The sequence below is a fragment of a genome, unplaced genomic scaffold, assembly GCF_019419815.1.
Source record: "Pyrus x bretschneideri cultivar Hongxiangsu unplaced genomic scaffold, Pyrus_bretschneideri_v1 Contig10, whole genome shotgun sequence".
Classification (NCBI taxonomy): domain Eukaryota; kingdom Viridiplantae; phylum Streptophyta; class Magnoliopsida; order Rosales; family Rosaceae; genus Pyrus; species Pyrus x bretschneideri.
In genome coordinates, this window is record NW_025999391.1 from 410,385 (window position 1) to 436,493 (window position 26,109).

Consider the following 26,109-nt stretch of genomic DNA (forward strand, 5'->3'; position numbering starts at 1 on the left):
TCCGTTAATATAATGCTAAGGAGATCGAAATTTTAAACAAAATTTGTAAATCAACTGATATGTCAACAATAAAAAATAAGCATGTTAATTAATATTTAATTAATAATTTAATCATCAATATTTACATCATTTGGGTTTACAAAATCTGGTTAGAGAAAAACATGCAGATATAGATAAATAGCAGATTGAAGTTGACAGAGTTGGATTAGTCTAGCAAGCTAATTGCAATTTTATTAATTATAGTTCAAAGTCTATGAGTGTATGGTTGCATGATTAGGACATTGCCTGTCCTCGTGTATAAAAAATAACCATCAGAGTTGCAAGGAAAATGGACAATACAGTGTTGACTGCAACACTGCAAATGGTTTGAATCTCTTTTACAATAGACTCGTATGTCGCATATTATTGAATTGCAACGCAGCATGAGAATGAATTTGTTCTATGTAAGTTGCTACTATCTTCTTTTCTAAAAATAAAACTTGCATGCATGACACTAGTTTTACACAATTTTTCGTGCAAATTTTACTTTTAGAAAAGAAGATAGGCGAAATATATTGGCGATTGAACCTTAATTTCTTAAACACAATGTATAGTGGGCGATATATTAGTATCCATTTAAAGAATTAAAGAGTTGTAAGACGTGCCTTCACCAACAAATTTAGGGTAAGTTGTTTATTGAAAAGGCAACAACCACATCTCTTATGATCTCTCTCCTGTGAAACCCTAGTTTAATCATTTTCTTTTTGTTCTAAGCATCCCACTAGATCACCAAAGTTTGATATTTCTTTTCAAATTTTTTTATATAAAACTTATTTAAAACTACTTTGTAACATTAAATGATACACAATTTTGGTAAAAAAAAAATGATATGCGAATGAAGACTGAAATTAAAAATAAAATATTCAAATAATTATAAAATTTAAATGCAATTATACGCTCGTATCATTAAATAATAGCATTGAAGTCACACTCTTTGAATACATTCAAATAACAAATTATGGTATATAAAATATCAATTGACTGCAACTTAATACTACGGTCTAGTGGTATTTATTTTCATTTGTAAGTGAGAGACCTTAGATTCGATTCTCGCCAAAAAGAAAGTATGAAAACACATTATTGCTAGTCCATTATGAGGCTAAACTTACCCCTTCCTCTTAAGGTAGATGATATTGTTTGTTAAAAAAAAAAAAAAATCAATTGACTAGTCAAATTGACTAAAGAGTAAGGAAGGTGGAAGATTGGGAAACTAATTCACTGAATGCAATCGTATATTGTAAGTGAGAGACCTTAGGTTTAATTATCGTTAAAAGAAAAGTATGAACCACATTATTGCTAACTCATTATGAGGCTAAACTTACCCTCTTCCCTTAAGGTAGATGATATTGTTTGTTAAAAAAAAAAAAATCAGTTCGACTAGTCAAATTGACTAAAGAGTAAGGTAAGTGGAAGATTGGGAACTAATTCAGTGAATGCGTTGTTCAAAAACAAAAAAAAAAAAATCAAAATCAGTTGACTAGTCAAATTGACTAAGGAGTAAGGTTGGTGGAAGATTGGGAAATTAATTCGGTGAATGCAAGAGAGTCAAAGAAAGATCAAACTTGTGGGTCCATGTACCAACAACCACATGGTCACATTTGCATTTATATTGTGGACTTTATCAAATCATATGCTTTAAAGCCATCCCACTTTGATGTGTTGTCTCGTATAATTGTTTGGATCCCACTTTGATTTTGTGTCTCATATGATTGGATTTTTAGCCAAAATCTATTTTGAGAGATAGTCATAACTCCTTAGTTTGACTTTTTAATATTTAAAATATATACAAGTAGTTCCTGAGATTGTCATCCGTCAATCATTTTAGTCATTATGTAAAAAAACTCCATTAATTGAAGAAATCACCATTTCAAGTAGCGGGATTGATTTGATAAAAATTGTCCTTAGTTTAATGGAATTTTTCATAAAATGACAATAATGATTGACAGTAAATAACCTCATGGACCACTTCGATTGATTTTAAATTTGAGAAATTATATCAATTTTAGGAACCAATTTGACTAAAAAGCCTAATTGTTTCCGTTTATTTTTTCTTTTGGTGTGTCTTTTTTTAAACATCCCCAACTTTTGTAACAAAATGTTGAAACAGTAAGTTACCAAAGAATGCTACAATTTGTTGACACGCGTTTGTATGTAGGTTGTTCAAAACTGTATTTGAAACTTCAAAGACACAGATTAACGTTTATCTCTAATCACAATTCACAAATGTGGACGTAACTATGTTGATTAGAACAGTTGCGCTCTTTTAGTATGTTGATTAGAACAGTTGTGCTCTTTTTTATGTGTCTAAGTTTAAATCTTTTGTTTATAATTTAGAGTTGTATAAAATAGAATATGACTTGTATAATCATATTAAAAGATGTTCAATAAAATCAAGTTTGCAATTGTATACACCCCAATTCCTTTTATTAAAATTACACCTTAATGTTTGGCGATCTTACACCTTGGATTGCAAATGTTCATCTTACCTATAGTTTCCACAAGCATGAATACCCACGCTTTGATGTGGGTTTTAAGAACACCGTTTAAGACAATACTATTTAACATAAAATAAGTTTTATATATCAATATTTACATGTCTGTTGTTTGAGAAAGTAAATTAGCAACATATTACCGTGATCAAAAGATTAACAGCATTAAACTGCTCATTATTCAAAATATTTAGATAGACTATGAACATGTTATTGAATCTAGATTTTCCTACTTAATTGTTTCCGGCTCATCTTCATCTTCATTATGTTGTTTAAGGTTTCAGCTAGTTCCTACAAATTTTGAGAAAAAAACAAGGAGTTGTTAGTTCGTACATATAAGAAAACAAAGGGGGGGACATAAAAGTAAAACTGAGATAGAGTTCATTTGTGATCCTGAAGGTGCAAATGAGATTTTTGTTTCCCATTATTTTCACCTGCTCTATCAGATGCAAAAAGACTAAAATGAGTGCATTCAAACCAACCCATTTTTCGCACTTAAGTTCTATATCAAATATGTCACATCCCAGCCTGGGGGGACCACTTCCTGGGCCCACTCCACAACCGTAGCACGATATTGTCCGCTTTGGGCCCCGACCACGCCCTCACGGTTTTGTTTCTGGGAACTTACATGAGAACTTCTCAATGGATCACCCATCTTGGGAATGCTCTCGCGCGCTATTTGCTTAACTTCGGAGTTCCTACAGAACCCGAAGTCAGTGAGCTCCCAAAAAGCCTTGTGCTAGGTAGAGATGGAAATATACATATAAGGATCACTCTCTTAGACGATGTGGGATGTCACAAAATATATCTCAGTGATACTAATTAGACAAAGTCGGGGAGTTCAAATAAATCACTTATAGCAACAAAAACAGTTAAAAAATGAATGTGTATGTAGAAATTAAAATTGTAAAGAAGGTATCATTATGACGAAGATGTAATAATCTGTTGTGATTAATTTCACAAAGAAACCATATATAAAGGAATCATGTGCAAACAATGAAGCGAATGAGGATTATATGAAGTTTGAGAGCAACAACATACAAATGAGTAAAATGTAAAGCTAAAAAAGAAAAGACATTGATGTACAATGTTGTACTCATACATATGTAGAATAATATATAAAGTAAGTTGGAAATGGAATTTGCTATTCTAGAAAAAATGGATTTTGCAATTTTCTCTTATGGATTTTCTCTATATGGGTTCGCATTTTGAAATAGGGAGCTCTTAGTGTGGATAATTTGTTAAATTTAACTCAAAACAGTAAAACATATAAGTAAACAAATGGGGGACACATAATCAAAAGCTAAGACGGAGTTTTCTTATGATAATGAAGGAGCATATATAATCCGTTTTCGCTCTTTTTTCATATGTTCTATCAAATACAATGTGTGACAAAAAGAGTCCATTTAAATTAGAAAAAGTTGCGTTAAGCATAATTGGACAAAGGAAAACCCTTTATAGCAACAAAAACGTAAAACTGCTTTATAATTGGACAGAGAAAGAGGAAGATAAGAAGAAACAAAGAAAAAGCCCTTAAAAATTTGGCAGAGACATTTTCAGCAAGTGAAAAAAAAAAAACATAGGCATTTCCAAACAGAAACTCAATATCAATATGCAGCAAAAAGAAAATAATGCCTGAGCAAGGAAGAAAACAAAACAAAAAAGAAAATTATAAACCATACGAATGCAATATTTTCCCTTCAAATGAAAACCTTTAGGAAAATCAAAAACCAAATGAAATAGCATGGTAGAAAAATTGAGGGGGAAAATAAATTTAAATAAATAAAAAAAAAAAAAACAAAAGAGGATGAATGAGGTTGTCCAATGTACTTAATTTCTCTAGAGTATAATAACAGCTTACATATTTCTTGACTATATGAGATCAGTAGTTGATATAATTAGTCCAGTTGCAAAGGATCCCAATTCAACGCTTAACCCTAGTTTATCACTACATTGAAATGACAAAGAAAATGTGTGTGTGTGTATATATATATATCCATCCTTTCAATCATTCATTAGATAGATGTGTTTGAATGCCACTGATACAAATGATAAATTTCATTACTCTACACACATAAATTGTTCTGCCAAGGCTTCAGGAATCTGTAAAAAGAAAGGTAAGTATATGAATTCTCAACAAAAATTAAAAAAAAAAAATTGAAATCAAAATTCTTATTTCTAAAGAAATTGAAGAAAAATAAGATTAGATTATAAATTGAACGTATAATAAAAGTAGATTCAACATTATTGTCACAGGAACTAAATTATTGCGTATCAACGCTCATTCTCACCTAGGATCAATTCAATATTTTTAACAAAGTAAGGTGCTGCAGATTGTTGCTTTTGATCATCTTGCTCCTTTTTTTTAGCTCAACTATTTCCATGGTCATCTCAATAGTTGGTGCAAAGATGTAGTTCTTGTAGTAAGGAACAAAAAAAGATACAGATTAACCCTTACGATGGCTGAGCACCTATAAGTAAATAAATATTGTAGAGACATAAGTTGAATAATTGCAGCAAGCAATTACAAAATTTACTCACTTTCAAAATCCAAATTAGAAATAAAACGAATTGAATGGACTATGAGGAAAATTTGTTAATTAGAATCAAACTATTAAAATTGAATTGAACAAAACCCTAACTCAAATTTATTGAATTAGAATCAAACTAATGAGATTTAATTGAACAAAACCCTAACTCAACTAAAGTGCCTGTTAAAAACCCATCACTGATATTAAAATTATCTTTGGGTAAATTGGGTATGAGTGAGGGTACTGACCTTCGCCGGCATGTCGTGTTCAAAATTGGAAGAATTTGAGATGTGATTTTGGTGGAAAATGGGCAGTGCTGCAGAGAGAACCATGTTTCTGTGAATCGAAATTGCAGAAATCAAACAATGTAGATGAGGACTTCGAAGATTTTGAATGCAAGAAAGAGAAGAGAAATTTACCTTTGGGGAAGAGTGGTGGCCGCTGCTGTTGAAATTGAAGAGATTTTGGCAATGAGTCGAGAAGGTACTAATTAACCATTGAAAGAAAAGCTTTGAGTTGAGCAGATGCCATTGTCTTCTTGCACTCCTTAAAACAACCACAAACCCATGTCAATGTGGATTTGGGAAAAAAAAAGTTTCAAAATCTAATCACCAAAATTAGGAGAAAACAACTAAAATTAACAAAAATTGAACCCTAAGAAGAGAATATTTTCTGAAATTCAAAAAAACCCATATGAAAAAGTGAAAAGATTTTGAGGAAGATTCAGAGTTCAATCCATACCTTGAATACTTGATAGTGAAGTTGCAAGGGTTCAGATTAGCTGTGAGAGATTGCGAAATTGAATTTGTTGGTTTGAGGGGTTGAGGGATTTTGCGATGGCTGTGACAAGAGAAAAAGGCAATGAACGGTTTATGGCAGTGAAAAGTAAATCAAATAGAGAGGAGATGACAACACGAAGTAGACGACAGCGCACTATCATATAAAAGCAACACGTATGTCCCAGCTTTTTAGTCATTTCACTGTGAAAATAAGAAAAAAAACAGAAAAATTTAAACAATAAAATAGGGGTATTTCTGTCATTTTACTATGCTTAAGAATAGTGAACCTTCTAAACTGGGTTTTAGTATATGTAGAATTTTTACAAAAAGCAATAACACTTAGAAATACCATACAACATCGTGTGATATGTGATTTGTATATGTTACGTCAACCAATAATCATATCTCTATGTATTATTAGTTACAACCACTTAGTACCATGGTTTAGTGGCATTCTTCTTCACTTATAAGTAAGAAGTCTTAGGTTCGATTCTCAACAAAGTCGAATTTAAACCATATTATTGCTAGTTCATTATGAGCCACATTCACTCTTTACTGCAGATAATATTGTTTGTTAAAAAAAGAAGAAGGTATTATTGGTTACATTGTATGCGTGGCGTCACGTGTTATTCAAATTTGGTGCAAAAATTTGATCTTCGTAACATTTACTCATAAAAAATAAGTAATTTGTCTTATTCTTTGGATGATAAATAATAGAGTCCAATGGACCTCAAGTCTCATAACTTGGTATTTTGGCCCGTTTAATGGCCCTGAATCCTGCAAATTCCTTTCTGGGTTGGATATTGATCCATGAAAAAATTGGTGGGCCAAGTTTGGGAAAGGGAGAGCCATGGTGCCACGTCACCACATCAGTATAAACAAGTTTGGATCAAACTCAGACAGGTGTAAGTTGCTAGTTCAAAATTTGTGAGAGCCACAATTGAGAAAAATGGATAGGATAAGAGCTCCAAATAATTAGTTTCCACACATTTTAAATATTGAGAAAAAAATTATGTATCGTTCCTTCCAATTATCTCTTTGTTTTTTTCGTAAGTGGGATTTTTTGGATTTTTTAATTATTTATTGTCCATTCTCCATTGCATGCAGTGCAAGCAGGTTAGCTCGGTACACTTGAAAACTCTCACTCTCCCTTTGTCTGAAAAAAAGCACAGAGAAAATGGAGTCGAGCGTGGAAGCTAATGGACGCATTGCAAGGATTTCAGCTCATCTGTTTCCACCAAATTCCCAGGTTCTCTCTTGGATTTTCCTTGTTTATTTTGACAAAGCAATATTCTATATTAATTTACTAGATAGAGAAAAGATTTTAACTCGGATGCGAGGGAGAGCATACTGCCCTAGCCGATTAGCCTAATCCGCTCGGGTTTACCTTTGGCTCAATAAAAATGCGTTACGTGACTTGAGCTAACTTATTTTCTGATGTACTACTTCATAAAAAAGTTTAGTGACTGTTGATGAAGTAGCAATTAGTATTATATGATGGTTAACATCCGGTCTATTTGAAATTTATGATCAAGATTTGCTTAGGAGCCCGTTGATAACCATTTCGTTACTGAAAACTCAAAGTTACGTTTTTCGGTTTTCAAATTTGGCTTGGTTTTTGCTGTTGTGGTGCCAAATAATGATGTCGGGATTATGGGTTGTGTGAAGGTGGAGGATGGTTCTGCTCTGAGCAGAGGTGACTGCAGAGCCAAAGGCGGGGCGCCGGGCTTCAAAGTGGCGATTGTGGGTGCTGCTGGAGGCATTGGCCAACCTCTTGCAATGCTCATGAAGATGAACCCACTGGTTTCAGTTCTTCATCTCTATGATGTCGTTAATGCCCCCGGTGTCACAGCTGACATTAGCCACATGGATACCGGAGCTGTGGTAATGAATTCTTCATCAACTTTAATCTTCAATTTGTTTTCGATGAAATGTTCGTTACATTCTATAACAATGTTATGATTCCTAGTTAATGACAATGATCTTTGTAAGTTACGGAAGCATTCTAAATTTCTAATGCGAACCTAATCCGAGATACTTGATTTAGAACTTTATGAACCGTTCGATTAGATAACAGAATGAGACGTACAATTTTTAATTTATTTTCTGATATTCAAGTCTTCAAGTCAAGTGTTTAGATTAAGAAAGTATCGTCCTTGGAGTTCAGGTGCGCGGTTTCTTGGGGCAGCCACAGCTTGAGAGCGCTCTCACGGGCATAGACCTTGTGATCATACCTGCCGGTGTTCCAAGGAAGCCTGGAATGACAAGGGATGATCTTTTCAAAATAAACGCGGGAATTGTCAGGACCATCTGTGAAGGAATTGCGAAAGCCTGTCCTAAGGCAATCGTCAACTTGATCAGTAATCCAGTGAACTCGACAGTTCCTATTGCAGCAGAGGTTTTCAAGAAAGCCGGGACTTATGACCCAAAGCGTCTTCTAGGAGTCACGATGCTTGATGTCGTGAGAGCAAATACTTTTGTTGTAAGTACTAGTCAAACAAGTTTGTGTGCGCTTCCTATCATTTATGTTCGTGGTTTTTTCATTTTCCACTCGCATAATTTTCTTCCAGGCAGAAGTTCTTGGACTTGATCCTAGGGAAGTCGATGTTCCAGTTGTTGGTGGTCATGCCGGAGTGACCATTTTGCCGCTTCTGTCACAGGTTGTATAGAAGGATACAAGTTTCGGCATCTTTAGTTGTTTTCTTATGTTACCTTCAAATAATGAACTGGTTGCCGTACAAGCGCGCAAAATTCTAAAGACGATGCCTGTGTATGCAGGTCAAGCCTCCTTGCTCCTTCACCAAAGAAGAAACAGAATACCTAACAAACCGGATTCAAAACGGTGGAACAGAAGTTGTTGAGGTAATGCCTCTTAGCTTGTGAATCTTCTTCACTTATTATCTGGAAAGCTATGAATCTGGTTTGACGCATATTGTTCTTCCATATTACTGTTTAGTCCAGGCGTTGTTCTTGTGTGTTTATTCTTCAATGAAATCATATACAAAACTCCGACAACTTTATCATTCGCAATTTTGCAGGCAAAAGCTGGGGCTGGTTCGGCAACACTGTCAATGGTTGGTCATTTCAATTCGCTCAATTGTATATGCATAATTTCTTTCAGGATTATCAAGTCTTGGAATTGACTAAAACATTCTGCAGGCATATGCAGCTGTGAAATTTGCGGATGCATGCCTCCGCGGCTTGAGAGGAGATGCTGGTGTTGTTGAATGCGCTTATGTTGCCTCTGAGGTACTCTGTTCTAGCCTTATTGGCGTCAACGTTGTCTTAAAACCAAGTTCTGAACTTCTAGTAACCAAGCACAATGCTTAATCTTTGTGGCAGGTAACCGAACTTCCTTTCTTCGCAACCAAGGTCCGGCTTGGTCGTGGCGGAGCAGAGGAAATCTACCAACTCGGGCCTCTGAATGAGTATGAGAGGTAAAACAGTTCTTAATTATGCACACTCCACAATTGTGTTGCTGCAAAACAGCTTAGAACAACTTAAACATTCTTATTGGTTTGTCAATAGGGTTGGATTAGAGAAGGCGAAAACGGAGTTAGCAGCAAGCATCCAGAAGGGGGTTTCGTTCATCAAGAAGTGAAATTTACTAAATGCTCAAGTTTCCTACAGAGATTTGTATTTAGTTTGCTGTTGTACTCAGAATCCAGTTGGATTAAATTGTCATCTCAAACATCAGTCCTTCTGACTAAGTTGAACTCATGCTATATATACATATAAATCAAGGTTTCATAAATTAATTTAAACGCTCGGTAACTCCATTACATAAATTTTTATAGTATAACCACACCTCATCTAACTCCTCATGCTTGAAGAAAAAAAGGAACAAAATCGGTTTTATCTTTACACTTCCAGATTTTGTATCAGTAAACCCTAAACCGGAAAACTTTACAAGGTATAGGGGTTCGCCGGAGGATGAATGATGGGGACTGTGGACATGGAGACATTGCCCAGTAGCTAACTCGGTGCCACGGTGTCCTCCACTAATACAGGGTTAACCGGAACCACTCTCTCTGGAATGATCTTATCCCCGTCAACCTTAGCCAGCACCTCAAAATGCAACCTCACGGTCTCAGGCTTTGTCCTCCATTCTGGAAAACCCTTCAAATCAATCCCATCTCCTTCTTTGAGCTTCTTCTCGACCCCAAACCCGATCTTCAAAAACGTCTGTGCAGACACATCTGCCTTCAATAACTTGAAGGATCCTTTCTTATTGGCCTTAGGACCCAGCACGGACGCAAGCAGTGACTCGAAACCTACCAAGTTAGGGTTCGAGCCATTGATGGAAGCAAGGGGCCAGACCGTGCTGAAGTAGCTAGGGGTTAAAATGGCCGTGGTCTCTTGGTTTTGCAGCTCAACAGAAACGGGCTTGGTGTTTGATCGTGAGGACAACTCCACAAGGCCTGGGGCAAGGCGCTTTAGTTTGAGCTTGTTGTTCACGGAGGGAGAGGTCGAGGAAGGTGATGCGAGGGAAGTCGGACCAACAATGCGGAGAGACAGCAGTGGAGATGATTGGGTTCGGGAAGCACGGCGCAGCCATTCAGCCAAGGTCACAAGACCAGAAGCGAACCCATTGTTGGTTCGGTTCAATGGCAATGGGAGCTGAAGAGGTTGGCGAAGACTCACAGACCTGGCACCCTTCACTGTGACCACAGCCCCTTCTGCCAATATCACCTTCTTCAACACACCAGCATCCACATCATGCTGCATAACATTCAACAAATCAGTTCCCAAAACTCCAAATTTTAATCATAAACAACAGGTCACATTGCAATTTTACTTCCGTGATTATAATTCCGTAAATCATACTTTTAAAATTAGGACCAAGTTAAAATTTTAAATGATTCGTCAAATCCGCAGATTCTATATTAGTTTAAAGTAAAATATCGTTTGTGTATTAAAAATTAAAACACTTTGAGCTAAATATTCGAAACCTAGTAGCCTATACTTACAGGAAGCGAAATCCTCATATCTTTGGCGTCCTGAATCCAGAGCTCCATGGGCCCAGCCAGCTGAAACGGAGCCAAAACCGGAGGCAACCCACCACCCGATTTGCCTTTCTGGACCAACCCATTTTCGTCCTCGACCCTAAAAATGGGCAAGTCGACGTAGTCCCAGCGGTCGACGTCCTCCAGAAGCTTGAAAGGCAGGACCTTGTTGTCCACCTCCACGTCGAACTCGTACGCCACCGAATGCCCCACCTGCGCGTCCCTCAAATCGAACCCCGACACCTTCAGATCCTCCGCTTGAAACCCTAGTCCCTTCACAATCGCCTCCTTCAAATCCTGCAAATCAACCAACCAAATCTCAATCAAACAACCAATCAATCAATCAATCAATCCGAATCCAAAAAATCAAATTGTAGAGAGAGAGAAAAAGAGATGGGGCGTACGGAGATGGCTCTGGGGGTGGCGTAGGGAGGGCGGAGCTCCGGCGCGGAAATCAGAGAGAGGGAGGACGGGAGGAATTGCACCGTCAATAGGATCAAAAGCAGCGTTTTGGAAGCCATTGTTTTTGGATTTTCAATTTTTGGACGAACTGGGAATTGGACAGTTGCGATTTTGGGAAATGAAATCGGTGGTGGGTTTGATTAGATTTTGGATTCGGGGTTTCATCTTTTATGTATGGGAAAGTGGGGGCGTTTTTTCTCGAGAAAATTCATTTTTCTTAATTTTCTTGGGAAAATTTGAGTGGTGAAGAATCTAGAGGGTGATGACGTGGAGGAAATGGACCAATGGGAAGGGAGGAAGTTATGCCAACGGCTCGCGTGATTGGCTGAGGTTGGGTGGAGGCTTCCCACCATGACGTGGATTAGGCAAATTTGAGTTAGCCCGCCGCGTGTTTCGCGGGTTTCTATGCTTGGATTGAGGTTCGTAACACCGTTAAGGAGAAATAAACGGCAACGTTTAAAATAGATTACACAAAACGACGTCCGGTAGACTACGGAACATAAAAATGGTGTTGACGGGGTTCGAACCCCGAGACCTTCAGATCCCGTTTGATGGATTGGATAAGATATATTATGATAAATTAAAATATACTTGAGTTCAGTTCGTTATTTATTATATCAAATATGAGATGAACATGACTTGCATGTACTTCATGTCTTATACATAGACATAATTGAACATGATGAGTTATGATTCCATAATAGAATAAGTTATCTAACCTATATTTTTACATGGTTACAAATCATATCTTACAAATCTTTGTCAATCCAATCATATTCTTAAGATCCAATCTCAACTAGCTTACCAGACAAGCATGTTAGACTTATATGATAACCAACTACACCATGACACCTTGCAGGCTAAATTTTTGAAAAACCAAATCATTTAAAGTGTAAATGTAACGAAAGAAGCAGCCCAATTGAAATCAAAACCAATCAACAACAAAATCCAGTTGTTTTGTTTTTTTTTTTAGAACAAAGGCAACATATGTTCAATCACAAACTTTACAACATAAATGGCCAAAATATACAACACAAAGGCCCAAAAACAAAACACACAAACAAAGAACAGTAGCCCAACCAAAAATTAAGACCAAAACAAAAGAAAACCCAGAAACTTCCGCTTTCATTGCATCGTCCACCACCACCGCCACTGCAACACCAAAACAGCAGCCGTGCATGTCGATCCATCCAAAATCTGGCCCCAAAATAAACCGTGCCTCATCGATACCCGCAGCCAAATCTAAGCTTCACTCTGAACACAGCTACAGACCACCAAGAACCTGCAACCAATTGAAAGAAGCTCGTGGGAGTCCACGAGCAACACTACCAACAAAGGCAGACAACAAAGAGAGGGTGACGGTGCAAGGAACACGTGACCCAGTGGAAGCACCAGATCGATACACACCCACTCAAAATACCGCAACAAATCGTGGTCAAAGGTGATTGAAGCTCGGAAATTGGATGAAGATGGATGAGAGACAACACAGGGGAGAGAGGAAGGCAGATCAACCAAGAAACTCAAGGAAGAAAAAAATGAAAGAAAACCCACCGATAGCTAGGATAGGCGACAACAGAAAGGGACTCGATTGGGAACCACTCACACAGAACAGTGAGAATCACCCTCAACCAGAGGGAAGGTCTCTCACAAGGAGAGAAAGGGACAAAATTATGGGTGTTTAGAAATCAAAATCCAGTTGTTTGTAACAAAAAGACTGAAATTTCATTTATTAACGGCATACATACTTGCCCTAATACAATTTGAGGAATTATTTGAGGAACTTGCTTTGTTAGTTCTTATGCTCTATGTGTACATGCATAGAATATTCCTTTTTCTGATTATCATAGGATTAGGATATTCATTTTTTATTATATAGCAAGAAATCAAACTCTGAACTTATTACAGTTCTAATTTATTATCGTATTGTTCTTCTACACTTAGTTATAGACAAGTTTTAATCATTTATTAATATGAGACTATAAGACCAACAGGCAAAATTAACACGAGATTCTGTGACTCAAGTGAATTACTGGCTTATAGATATTCAATATAAAATCTCATCCAATCAACGGTTACATTTGCCTTAATTCTTTAATTCTCCCCCTCTGAAGTATCATAATTTATGATTATAATGAAGGGGGATTATTCTTTTGAAACTTGAGAGAGGTTGTTGCCATAAAGTCATACCAAAGATCACAATCTTAGTGGGGCTAGCAGAGAATATTAAGCTCCGCTAATCATTCACCTAAACTTATAAGATAATAAGACCTCCAAAATTCCAAGTTTGAGTCTCTAGTTAGTGTCAATTTTTCAAAGTCTTATTTGTCCAGTCTACTCCCCAGCACCCACCAATACCAAAAACCAGCAAGCTTAATTAATCAGCTATATTCCCTAGGGGTGGAAAAAAATCCCGAAAATCCCAAACCGAACCAAAAAAATCCCGATCCCAAACCAAAAATTTCCCAAACCGAAATTCCCGAAATTTTCGGGATGCTATCCCGAACCGATCCCGAAATTTTGGTATGGGATTTGGGATTGACTTCTCAATATTTCGGGAATCCCATACCAAACCGAAATTATATATTATTAATTTATATATATATATATATATTATATATTATTCTTTTATAATTGATGCTAGTAGTTTCTAATTCATGCTCTGCAACCTGGAATGCCTTACACCTTGCATATTTTTCATGTTCTGTTTGATATTCATTTGGATTTTATTATTGCTGCTGTCATGGTTAATGATTTCAGAAGGTTTGATTCTTTTGTCTCTTAACAGATTGTCAAAAGGGTTTAATTAATTTGAATTTTGACTTTGATAAAAACAATCAAGCATGCCAATATTTGATTAAATGGTAATGTGAATGAAATGACATTCCTAGTTCATGAATGTGTTCTTAAATTATATATTTGAAGAATAATTCATAATTTCATATTTTAATTTGGGATTCCCGATTTGTCCCAAAATCCCGAAAATATTTTGGGATTCCCGAAATTTGGGATTCCCGAAATTTTGGTTTGGGATTGGTCTTCAAATTCCCGTCCCAAAAAATTTCAGTTTGGGATTCGGGATACTACTTTCGGTTCGGTATCCCATACCGAACCACCCCTAATATTCCCAACTAACCTCCAATAATTTTGATATATGCTATGATGGTATTCAACTATTATCCTTGTGATGGCATTTTGTGTGTGTGTGTTTTCCCTTTGTTTAGAGAGTATACACAATCATTTGGACGAGGAAAGTTAAAAAGGCAAAACGATGATTTGATTCCTATAGTTTGGGCAAAGTATCATTTTTTTTGCGATTGTAGTCATGGCGTTTATTAATTTTTTCACATCAGTTTGTGTAACATGTTTAACGCACATATGATGCAATACCAATTTACCCCTTGGATTTTATACATGTGCTAATTTGTGAAAATTTTTGACGAAAATTAAGCTTGTGCTCAACATTACAATAATTAGTGAATTAAGTGATTGCATTCGATAAAACTTAAATTGTAGAAACTAAAGTGGAACTTCGCCCAAATCATAAGAAGCCAATTAAAAATAACGGAACGTTATTTTGTTACATAGAATAACATACATCCACTCCAAAATACTTGTGGGTAAAGGTAACATGAAATTACTTATTTTCCATTACTTGGCAACAAAAGGGTTACATATAAAGAGAAGATTACTAGAAAAAGAGGCTCAAGAAATTAGATGTTCAAGATGCCTCTAAAACGCTGACCAAACAAATGCCTGCTTTCATCCTCACCTATAAAAAAAAAACCCTAGGGGACACAAAGGGATGAGTCGCATTTGGCAAACTCCTTGAAGTAAAACAAAAGCTGTGAGATAACTTGCTTAAACAGGTGGGTAAATAAGCATGGTAAACAAGTTAACCATGAAAAAAAGTTGAAGTGAAAAAACCCTCCTGCAAAATATTAACCTGACAGCAAACAAGCTTGAAGGTACTGGTAATCTAACTTGGTGAAGGATTGCAGGCCTTGTAAACAGAGATTCTGAAAAAGATACTTAAACTTGGACTGGTATATTTGAGGAAATACTCCTATTTATTGTGAAGCTTCTGCAGCAAGGAACAGATCGAAAGCTGCGAGTAGATTCATTTCACATGAACAGCTCAAAAGCTGCGCGTAGATTCTTGACGAGATCCTTCACCGAGAGGCTGAATTCCGCTTCCATCTGCAAAGATCGAGATATGGTATCAAATGACTTTGGATTAAAAGTGGCGAAGAGATATTCGCCCATTTCATCCCCAACACACGGCTGTTTATCTCTGTTTTTTGATTGAATAAATTAAGAGAGTCTAAGGGACAAAAATAAACATTAGTTTGTCGAAGGAGACACGAGTGTATGGAAATCATTTCTATTGAAAATATTGTGAAGCAACAAATTTCATTCATATAACTGAGAAGGAAATTTACCTGAGCAATAATGGTAACATCAAGAGCACAGCTCCCGAATGTCATCACACTACTATTGATGAATTTTAATTGGAGCTTCTCAACCTCTGCTATTGTTTTTTCCACAATTCCTTTTCTTTTCTCACAGTGGATTCTTATCAAGACATTGTTGTCACAGAACCTTGCTTCAATTTCGGGCAGTGTCGTGTCAAACGGGCGGGTGGAGCCATTTTCGTCAGAGGAAGAATTGTCGCCGTTGGCAAAGAGCTGTGTTTTCTTCACAAACACGACCGATTCCATGTTTTTGTTTCTCGTCTGTTCCTCAAGCGTCTTTACCTTGTCCTGCAGTTGTTTGATGTACTTAATTGAATCTCCCAGAACAGAAGCCTTGTCCATCTGTCATAGCATTAAGTATGATTTACGTTTAGAAACACAATTCAGCAGGTAAAAAAAATCCAAATTTCTTGGAATCGATGCCATCCCAAAACCTACCGGTTACTTGGAGTATAAGCAAGACAATCAAATGTAAAAGAATGCCTTGAACAAAACTTGCAGTGGATTAACAGATATAGGATATAATTTCTGTTACCTTCTTTAGACCAGGAACGATTGCAGATAAAGCTATGAACCGTTGGCTGAGCTTCTCTCTGCGCTTCCTTTCTGCAATAATGTGATCTTGGGTCTGAGAAAGCCGAGTGGTTGTGCTGATCCCATTTGATGAATAATTTCGGTTTTCAAATGAACCTTGAGAAAGCAATATATCAGAAGGGAGAGTGTTGGTGCTCTTTGAACACACTGCTGCTGCCTCCTCCTTAGGCTTAAGCACCGGCATTTGGTTTGCATGATGAGAATTGACGAACGAAAAAATGTTTGGAGGCAAGGAAACAACTTGTGGATTTGATACAAGATGATCAGTTTTGCCTGAAGTCCATCCATCAGTTTTGAGCTGTTTTGTTGGTCTGTCAATGGCGGTATGAGCATTATCGATAGGAGTTTTGAGGTTGAAAATTGGGTGGAACTGAGAGTGTTGTAAATTCTCTCCAAATGCAGCTGCTAACGGGAGCATACCGAGCTCATCCAAAGAGTTCATGTACTGCCACTGGTTGATGAAGAAGGGATCCTCCATTCCCTGTAAGTTAAACAATTTTCCTTCTTAATTATCAAATTAAGTATAGACAATATTTCATCAAATACAATGAATGAAACTGTTTCAAACAAGTCCAAAACATTAACATTAATACAATCTCAAATTATTAATTATGTGCTAAATAATCCTTGAATATTCAAACATTAAAAACAGAACCTTTGTTGCACATGTTTATCTTTGTCCAAAAGGAAACGACACCAGGGGTTGCTGCAGAATTGTCTTACCAGCTCAGATGATCCTCCTCTTGATGAAATCTCCATCAAATTTGCTCCTTTTTCTTTTTCTTGATGATCTTGAGCTCAAGGAAGGGTCCTGGAAAAACAAAATCATTGTTACAAGTTACTGGCTCCGTACAAAACAATCCGCTCAACGCATCCTATTAGAATGCAAGTTTTAAACCAAAAACACAATTGATAAAGGGAAAAATTAAAAGAATATTTTAAGCACTTATGCAATACTACCCTCTCTAATGCGGGATACTCTCAACAGACTCCCTTTCGGTACAAAATATGCAAATAAAAACTCTAAAATTGTACAGAAACAAACAACCCTAAGTTTTGGAAGAAGAAGCTGAATCAGACGACAAATAGCAAGTACAAATAGTATTAGAAGTAAGGAAGCTTACACTCGATCGAACAATTAATGACCAAAGCCTGTTCTTCTCCCAAGTGATTCTCTCTCCCTTACAGAGCGTACAAGACCCTGACCTGCAGCTTCAAGCTTTTATATATAGCTCTTGCTGAGTTGCTTGTGTACGTAGTTCATCCGTCTATCAGTACCTCACCTTTGAACAAATCCTCTCTCTCTCTCTCTCTCTCTCTCTCTCTCTCTCTCATAGGTAGCATGATTTGATTACTAATGTTCCCATTATTATTCTAAGTTGGTACTGTTGTTCCTCATGAATTGTTTGAATGCTGACTATAGGTACCAAGGAAAGTAGATTATTAATTTGTTTAATGCTAAAATATGGGTTGCTTTAAGCTGATTAAATATAGAAATGAATTAGAAATCCAATTTTGTTGCTTTGTGGACTTTTAGGAGGATCTTTCACCAACAATCTAGCCATTGAAATTTTCACGAAGTTGCTAATGAAGCAACCCAACAATATTGGAGTTTAGACATGTGGTCCTCCACAATGTCCTTTTCACCAAAGCCAACCTTGCATAGTTGTGTAAATGATTATTATTTTCCGCATTCAAATTCAAAGACAATGATGATTGAAAGAAGATATGAGAGAACATACCAGAGAATCAACTTAGAGGCAAACTTTAGTTATTTAAAAAATGTTAATATTTTTTTTTATTGCTGTGAATAAATAAATTTGAAAATGAGCCCAAATGTAAAACGGATGAAAGATTGTCACATCAGTTAATATTTCAAAATTCAATAAAATAACTTGGTTTATTTAGTATTGTTAGTGTTTAAATCGCAACCTAATAATGAAACATTGTCACATTCGTTATCATTTTAAAATTAGATAAGTAATTCAACATATCTTGTGCTGTCTAATTGAAGTTGGTGATAAACCACAACATGGCACAGTGTTGGGGACAACGACATTCAGGTCCATATTTCACACAACACGTCTTGATTTAATTTATGATGCTAGTGAATCATACGATGATGGAGAGGAAACATTTGCGATGTTGACAATGTTTAGGAACCTTCCCTTGACTCTTTGGGTTCTGCCTTAGTAGATCATTGATGCATCATATAGAACGTGGCCATTCGGCTACTTTATGGGTTTATTGTTGGGCTGACATGTTCCATCAAACCGGCCCATTACAAGGTTGGCTCATGTGTGATCATGACTAAATTGGTTCACAAACCTTTTCTAATTTCTATTTAAAATTTAATTATCTTGCTGAATATGAATTTGAAAAATTTTATTTAAACCCATGTAATCTATCTCTACACCTAACTTATTCTTTGCACCCGTTTGATTTTTAACTAAACTATTAATATTAAACCCAAATTTATTACCTAATATACCACTATAAATCCAATTTAATATGTGAATTTATTTTTACACCCATTTGATTTATAACTCTACCTTTACATCGTTTGAAAATGGACAGTGAGAATTGAGGTGTGAATTCAGCCATGGCTGACAACAAGATTGACACTTATGTAGATGTTGACAAAAACCATGTATCACCATCTCTCTCTATGTGATCTCTGTTTCATGAGCATATGTGTCTGGTACCATACCTTTTCATAGGAATCTTTCTATAGGCTTCATGAAGTGCATGGAGCACTAGTAATTAAATTGGGTTTGTTTGAAAACATTACTGTTTGTTTGACAAGATAATATCTCTGTAATTTCGAAATTGCACAATCGCATATCAATTGCAAACTTTGCTTATGACATTCCAACCGATCCAGTACCACTGTACAAGTCTAACCAATGGCCATGCCTTAAAGATGCAAGGCAACCACCACCAGCCTAAGATTTGTGGCACACATATTAATTACAAGCACATATGTCGTAGACACAAGACTTACTTACCTGTAGGATATCAAAGGCTGCAAGTTATATTGAATTATATTGTATTTCAAGATGCATCTTGGTTAGTCTCTGGTGTTTGAATGTTAGAAACATTACTGTTTTGTGTAAAATCGTAAATACTAATTTAGTACATGAAAATTTTGGAATGTACATGTAAAATTTAAAATACTCATATTCTAAATTCTAAAAAATTGAAATCAAACGAACAAAAAATTCATAAATTGAGTCATACCTTGGTTGAAGGATTCAAAAATTCAAAATCACCATTGTGGATGCAAATTTCCGCCTCCTTCTTCTTGGACAAAATTGCACCTACAAAATAGCTAACACCTTAGGGTCAAGGCCAAGAGCCTCACGTGCCCACGATGAATGGGGGGTTTTGGCTGAAGAACCTCCGATGCCAAAGTTAGAATTTAGATAGAAAAATGTTTAGAGAGTTTTTGGAGTTTTGCAAGAGTGTATCCTTAGGTTTTTAGAGAAAATGGGGTTCAATATATAGAGCATGGCTGGTTCTTATTTGGAGAAAAGGTGGCCGGCCCTTTAGGGTATTTTTTGTGTGAGATGGGTGATTTAACTCGTAATTAATGGATTAATGAGGAATAAATCCATTAATTAGCCAATTAACTCAATTTATATGGAACGTTTTGAAGTTTATGATATAATTACCTTGTGGAAAATATAGGATGAGGATGGATGAAATAACTTTGAATTTGTTACCTATTTTGGGCACTATTGATTTAATTGTGGGATGTTTGTTTACTGCTCGCGCGTAGGAATTCCAGTGCTCCTCAAGGGTAATTTTGTCCTTTTACTTAAAAATCCACGTGTCGCCTCTTGATTATTTTTGGCTCCATAAATGCCCCTCCACATGTCGCCTCTTGATTAATTTTGTCCTTTTACTTAAAAATCCACGTGTCGCCTCTCGATTATTTTTCGCCATATCTTTGCCCACGAATTGCGGGCCGTTATCGGTGACTATAGACTGAGAAATGCCAAATCGACAAATGATGTTCCTCCATATGAAGTGCTCTATGTCTGTTTGAGTCGTGGTCGTCTTGGGCTCTGCTTCTACCCATTTGGTGAAGTAATCGGTTGCCACGATCATTATGCCTCTGCCCCTAGTAGCAGGCGACATAAGTCATACTAGGTCTCCCACTGCACGAACGGCCAATGACTAGTATGCGGGTGTAGCTCGCTGACAGGCAGTGCTAGTATCGGTTTGTAGCGTTAGCAGCAATCGCACTTTTGTATTAACTCCTTAGCATCTTGGTGCATGGTAGGACAATAGTAGCCTGCGTTAAGAGCCCTCTGTGCTAAGGATCGACCTTCAGAGTGATTTCCACAAACGCCTTCGTGGATTGAGCTTAGAACTTTCAAGTCATCGGGAGGCACTAGACAGCGGAGATGTGGTCCGGTGTAAGATCATCAGATGAGAATGCCGTTCCACATGTAGTAGCGTGCTGCCTTGATTTGGAGCTTCCTAGACTCCAATCTTTCTATGAGGAATGTGTCATTGACTAGGTAGTCTACAATGGAATCTTGCCAGTTTGGAGTTGTATTAACCTGTGACACCTCGGCTGCTGGCTTCGCCTCTATGCTTCGTTTGTCTAGATATTCCTCCGGGTAAAGTGTTTGAGTTGGTGGTTAAAGGCAGAGCCTAGGCCAGCTAGTGCATCCATATGAGTGTTGTTTGCCGTCAAGTCTTTTGCTATTCGGAAGCCTGCTAGTAGGGTCTCGTACTTTGTTTCGTGGTTGGGTACTTTGAAGCCTAGAGTGATCGCATATTCGGGTATCGAATTATCTGGGGTGACAAGGACTACGCATGCTCTCGAACCTTTGTAGTTGGATGAGCCGTCAACATGCAAATGCCAGAAGTTTCCATCAGATAGAGTAGGCGCGGCTAGGGCATGCTCGGCTATCTTCCGAGCCTCATTGGGCCGCTCTATTGCGTTATGAATGAATGGTAGGGAATTGTGGAGCTGGGGTCTTGTTACACGTAGCAGTAGATGCTCAACTGCCGGTATTGGACTATTTTAGAGCTAAATTATGGAGCAAGGGTCGACTAGGGCCGTGTGACGTGCAACAGGAGGTAGTGCTCAACTGCCGGTACATATTGCTCCTATGTAGAATCTTTTGGGGCGACAAGGATAAAACTTGCTTCTAAGTGTGTCATTCCAGTGTTCATCTGCCCTTGGTGTGTTTTTTGGGCCGAGTTGTTGTGTTCGTCAAAAAACTTTGCATCCACCAAGGTCTACGCCTTTATCGTCGCACGTCTAGATTAGGCAGACTAATGCGTCATAAGGATGACTGCGTGCGTTTGAAGGTAAAACTTGAGCTTTCAGGTTGCAACAACTATCGTAAAAGTTAGCTTTTGAATTTCTGATAGCATTAATGAGAGCTTTTAAACTGTGGAATACAGGTAGTCGGGCCCCTAGCTCTTCTCGTATAATGGTAGAGCTTATTGCTGCTTCAGATATCGTCAAACATGTGAATAAGTTCTCCTTTACTTCCGGTTTGGATAGTAGGGAGGTGATGTTGAGTACTTCTTCAAGTCCTTGAATGTGTATTGGCGAGTCTTATCCCAAAGTGCATGCTTCTCTACTAGAGCAAAAGAGTTTACTAGAGTTACATCTTCTTTTACGATCAATTTTTCGAATAGCGGGTGGTCTGCTGGAAGTCCTTTTTGGAAGGCTACTCTAGTTATCGAGTCGTTGTATCCGACTATCCTTGCCTTCTCTGCTTTGAACCTCTTCACATAATCACGAAACGACTTTTTTGGGTTCTTTTTGACGTTGAACAAATGGTCGGACTTCTTTTTAATTGAGCGATATAATGAACATTCTTTAGTGAAAACTAAAGAAAGTTCATCGAAACTCCGAATAGATTGTGGCGGCATGGTGAAGAACCCATCTTGCACATCGCCTTGTAGAGTGATGGTGAATATCTTGCACATGAGATCGTCGTTGTTTTGATAGAGGATCATTACGCTTTGGTAGTGCTTTAAATGTCTCTCCGGGTTTTTATCCCCTTTGAAATATATGAAATGTAGCATACTGAACTCGTGTCGAAGCTCTGCCTGCTCAATCTCGTCTGTGAAGGGTGACCTGTTTATGTTGGTCATATTCCGTCGTAGTGCCTCATCGGCGACCTCGTTGCGTTGAAAGTTATGAAATCACTTGGTCAAAAGTCTCTCTACTTCTTACTAAATTTGCCTTTGTTAGGGGTAGCGGAGCTCTCGGCTACCCCAACCGTGACTTGCTGGTCTAGGCTACTCTTTCATATGTTTGGCTCGTCTATGCCGCGAATGCGGTGCATTCCTAGCAGACGAGTGAGTTCTTCACAGGCTGTCGGTTGAGCTTGAGCCAGATTGAGTGATTGCTTTTCTCCGCTCGTCATGCTGCCTACTCCGATGTAAGGTGAAAGATGCTTCTTGTGGGCTTAGCCACGAATGAACACTTCACCTAGAAAGTTGCTCATGTTGACTATCTGAGTATAACCCCAACTATAAATATACACTCGTCCGTGGACCTAGTCGAGAGTGCACGCTCCTTCGCGTGCTAAGACAGGTGTATACGCTATCTTGGGGGCCTCATTGGGAGTGTAGACTACCCGAATGCTCGGTTCATGGCTGCTTGCTGGGACGCTGCTGGAGAGGTTCTTTGTCTACTCTTGTCCTACTTCGGGACACCTCGTCTGGGGTATGTTGCATCTCGGTGTGCTATAACAGCTGGTTCACTAAGGTCATTTGCTGCGCGAGGGCGCTATGACTTGTCGAGACAAGTGTTGTTCTCCATTTGGGTTGGAATAGCTTGGAAGAAATACGCCTCTTTGAGCAGTGGAAGTGTGGTAAACTCTGGGCACGAGATTTGAGTTAGGAAATGTCAAATCTGCAGAAAAATGTGGTGAAAATGCTCCCAGTTTGATTGTCGGTTCAGAAATTTGGAGCCGAGACAGTTGAACTAATCTTGGATCGATTTGGGCTGCTTGGAAGGCCATTTGAGCAGACTGGGCCAGAGGAGCAGGTTGGGCCGCGGGAGCAGGCTGGGCCACGAGAATAAGCTGCTCGGCGAGAGCAGGTTGGGCCATGAGAGCAGGCTGCTCAGCGGGAACAGGCTGGGCCATGGGAGTGGGCTGCTCAGCGTGTAGCGCACGTGGGTGCGAGGTTAGGGCTCAGCTTGGCAACGCGTTGGGCTTGGAGTGACATGGCTTGGGCTGTGGTTTTGGTGACGTATGCCTTGAATGGCACAACTCAGGGCGTGGTAGTGGTGCCAGAGACCTCGCCGCGGGTTATGGTTGTGGTGGCCACCGTGGTGGTTGCCATGGTAGAGGCCCGTAGCGATGGTGCCGCTCCACCTATGATCACATTTAGCCTTGTGGATCGCCACAATCCCATTTATTGAATGTTGGAATTTTCACTTATGGAATTTTCTAAATTTCTAGCCATTGTATTTCTCTTTTACGTTTTATCAAAGAATCTTTGCAAATAAAAAAAATTCTAATAGTAAGAACGTATGAAAAAATACAAGTGGATTAGAAAATAGAGAAAAAACCTTTTTACGCGAAAATATTCTACGAGTGTGGATTTCAGCTCTCAATGAAAACACCAATTTGTGAATGCAAATTTCCGCCTCCTTCTTCTTGGACAAAATTGCACCTACAAAACAATTAACACCTTCGGGTCAAGGCCAAGAGCCTCACGCGCCCACGATGAATGGGGGGGGCTTTGGCCGAAGAATCTCCGATGCCAAAGTTAGAATTTACATAGAAAAGTGTTTAGAGAGTTTTTGGAGTTTTGCAAGAGTGTGTCCTTAGGTTTTTAGAGAAAATGGGGTTCAATATATAGAGCATGGCCGGTCCTCCTTTAGAGAAAAGGTGGCCGGCCCTTTGGGGTATTTTTTGTGTGAGATGGGTGATTTAATTCGTAATTAATGGATTAATGAGGAATAAATCCATTAATTAGCCAATTAACTCAATTTATATGGAACGTTTTGAAGTTTATGAAATAATTACTTTGTGGAAAATATAGGATGAGGATAGATGAAATAACTTTGAATTTGTTACCTATTTTGGGCACTTTTGACTTAATTATGGGATGTTTGTCCACTGCTCGCGCATAGGAATTCCGATGCTCCTCAAGGGTAATTTTGTCATTTTGCCCAAAAATTCACGTGTCGTCTCTTGATTATTTTTGGCTCCATAACTATCCATCAATAAAAAAATTTGTTTTTCTCTATGAGAACTATTAGAGTTTTAGCTAGAATGAACGTAGGATAAACAAAGAGTGATCGTAGGGTTTAATTATAGTGTTTGGATTTATTGATAAATTTGAGTTTTATTATTAATTTTATTTTGTACTTAATAGTAATCATGTAATAGGGTAAAATAGACAGTTAACATTTATTTAAGTTGAGTGTAAAAATAGGTTACATGGGTTTAAATAAAATCTCCCTATATATTTTTGCTTGCATGAGTACACATATTTTCTCTTTATCACTCACATTCAATGCTATTTTTTTTTTTTTTTTGTAAAGTTCTTTTATCAAGGAATTCTCTTTGCCTTTCAATTTTTCAAATCTCACTTGTATGTTGGGTCATATTGGGAAAAGAAAAACTTGGAATGCAAATCAAAAGTGGGATTCTTTGATTAATGATTAATTAATTTGGATTATGGATTAAGGAGAAATTTTTCCAAGTACCTATCACACATGCTGACTTGTAGTTCCCCACTAATAGGCATATGACACCTATTCTTCTACTTCTTAAGTGACACGAAAATACCTATTTTACCCTCATATTCATTTCACAAAATAATTAAATAATTAAAAAAAATTGAAGGCCAGATTTCATCCGCTGTCAACCCCCCAATCTCCATCGCCCATCCCTCATCCCTCCACGGCTCCACCCATCCTGCCCTTCCGCATCACCTCTCTCCCTTTCTCTTTCTTTCTCTCTCTCTTTCCCTTTTGATTTCTTTTCTTTCCTATTCCAGAGTAAGAACAAAAAGGATGTCAATGAATTGGAGTTGCCGCCGACAATGTCTGGGTTCCATGTAGATGTAAGAGCAGGAAAGAGAGGGGAAAGGAAAGAAAGAGAAAGTCGAACAGAGAGAAGGGATGATGATGCCAGAAAAATTGCCGACCGGTGATGATATAGAATACCACGTTCGAATTGGTAAAACAAAACGATTCCATCACTAATAAGTAGAAAACAGCTCATTTACCACGGTGGATGTCCGTGATAAATTACAATCTACCACAGATATCGTGCCCATTAGTATTTTGGATGTGATAAAAAGTCTCTATTTCTACCACGGGCTATGCCCGTTGTCAAATACAATGTAACCACAGATTGTGCCCGTGGTATATTATAATCTAATACCACGTGTTTTGGCCATTGTGGATTACAAATTGATCATGGCTATTTCCCGTTGTATAAAAATTTCCAAAAATTATAAATAAAAAAAATTAATCGATAAACAAATATATATATATATATATTTACAAAATTGCTTATTTACTTTATAAAAATTCACATATTCAAATATTACACTAAAAGCTAACAACAAAATGAGTAGTTATATTAAGAATACCAAATCACTGAGTTATACTACAATTGTGTACCAAAACATGTAGACTTTGTTTCACTCTAAAACAAACTCAAGTCCTAGTTCCAACCTTGGTCCTCCAATGATATTCATCTCCTTTGCAATCCTTTCTTGAAGAAAACACA

The 26,109-nt window shown here is 37.6% G+C and overlaps 3 protein-coding genes and 1 long non-coding RNA gene across 5 annotated transcripts; 1 reads left to right on the top strand and 3 right to left on the bottom strand.

Annotated features, from left to right (window-relative positions):
• Positions 1-2,465: 2,465 nt before the first annotated feature.
• On the bottom strand, positions 2,466-5,613 carry LOC103967043. 2 transcript variants are annotated; one of them, XR_007250863.1, is made up of 4 exons: positions 5,479-5,613; positions 5,308-5,395; positions 4,820-4,945; positions 2,466-2,819 (listed from the first exon to the last, which is right to left on the bottom strand). It is a non-coding gene; the product is annotated as an uncharacterized LOC103967043 (long non-coding RNA). The 2 variants fall into 2 exon arrangements; XR_007250862.1 differs by lacking the exon at positions 2,466-2,819 and adding an exon at positions 4,217-4,631.
• Positions 5,614-6,868: 1,255 nt separating this feature from the next.
• LOC103967049 (malate dehydrogenase, glyoxysomal) lies at positions 6,869-9,602 on the top strand. The gene is made up of 9 exons (XM_009380289.3): positions 6,869-7,087; positions 7,507-7,722; positions 8,006-8,320; positions 8,409-8,498; positions 8,617-8,700; positions 8,877-8,912; positions 8,998-9,087; positions 9,181-9,275; positions 9,367-9,602. The coding sequence occupies exons 1-9, from the start codon at positions 7,016-7,018 to the stop codon at positions 9,437-9,439; spliced, it is 1,071 nt and encodes a 356-aa protein (XP_009378564.2). The 5' UTR covers positions 6,869-7,015; the 3' UTR covers positions 9,440-9,602.
• Positions 9,566-11,523, bottom strand: LOC103967050. Its single transcript, XM_009380290.3, has 3 exons — positions 11,249-11,523; positions 10,809-11,141; positions 9,566-10,560 (listed from the first exon to the last, which is right to left on the bottom strand). Exons 1-3 carry the CDS (start codon positions 11,363-11,365, stop codon positions 9,814-9,816), a joined length of 1,197 nt encoding a protein of 398 aa, XP_009378565.2. The 5' UTR covers positions 11,366-11,523; the 3' UTR covers positions 9,566-9,813.
• Positions 11,524-14,924: 3,401 nt separating this feature from the next.
• Positions 14,925-17,706, bottom strand: LOC103967048 (transcription factor bHLH18). The gene is made up of 5 exons (XM_009380287.3): positions 17,497-17,706; positions 17,096-17,183; positions 16,314-16,853; positions 15,746-16,120; positions 14,925-15,503 (listed from the first exon to the last, which is right to left on the bottom strand). Exons 2-5 carry the CDS (start codon positions 17,129-17,131, stop codon positions 15,429-15,431), a joined length of 1,026 nt encoding a protein of 341 aa, XP_009378562.2. The 5' UTR covers positions 17,132-17,183; positions 17,497-17,706; the 3' UTR covers positions 14,925-15,428.
• Between the last annotated feature and the right edge of the window lie 8,403 nt (positions 17,707-26,109).

Coding starts and splice junctions, on each gene's coding strand:
- LOC103967050 (XM_009380290.3), bottom strand. CDS start 11,365: ATGGCTTCCAAAACGCTGCTTTTGATCCTATTGACGGTGCAATTCCTC. Junction 11,142..11,248: donor CCACCCCCAGAGCCATCTCC/GTACGCCCCATC, acceptor GTTGATTTGCAG/GATTTGAAGGAGGCGATTGT. Junction 10,561..10,808: donor ATATGAGGATTTCGCTTCCT/GTAAGTATAGGC, acceptor AATGTTATGCAG/CATGATGTGGATGCTGGTGT.
- LOC103967049 (XM_009380289.3), top strand. CDS start 7,016: ATGGAGTCGAGCGTGGAAGCTAATGGACGCATTGCAAGGATTTCAGCT. Junction 8,913..8,997: donor GTTCGGCAACACTGTCAATG/GTTGGTCATTTC, acceptor AACATTCTGCAG/GCATATGCAGCTGTGAAATT. Junction 9,088..9,180: donor GCGCTTATGTTGCCTCTGAG/GTACTCTGTTCT, acceptor TCTTTGTGGCAG/GTAACCGAACTTCCTTTCTT.
- LOC103967048 (XM_009380287.3), bottom strand. CDS start 17,131: ATGGAGATTTCATCAAGAGGAGGATCATCTGAGCTG. Junction 16,854..17,095: donor GAGGAGGATCATCTGAGCTG/GTAAGACAATTC, acceptor TTTAACTTACAG/GGAATGGAGGATCCCTTCTT. Junction 15,504..15,745: donor ATGTTACCATTATTGCTCAG/GTAAATTTCCTT, acceptor CGATCTTTGCAG/ATGGAAGCGGAATTCAGCCT.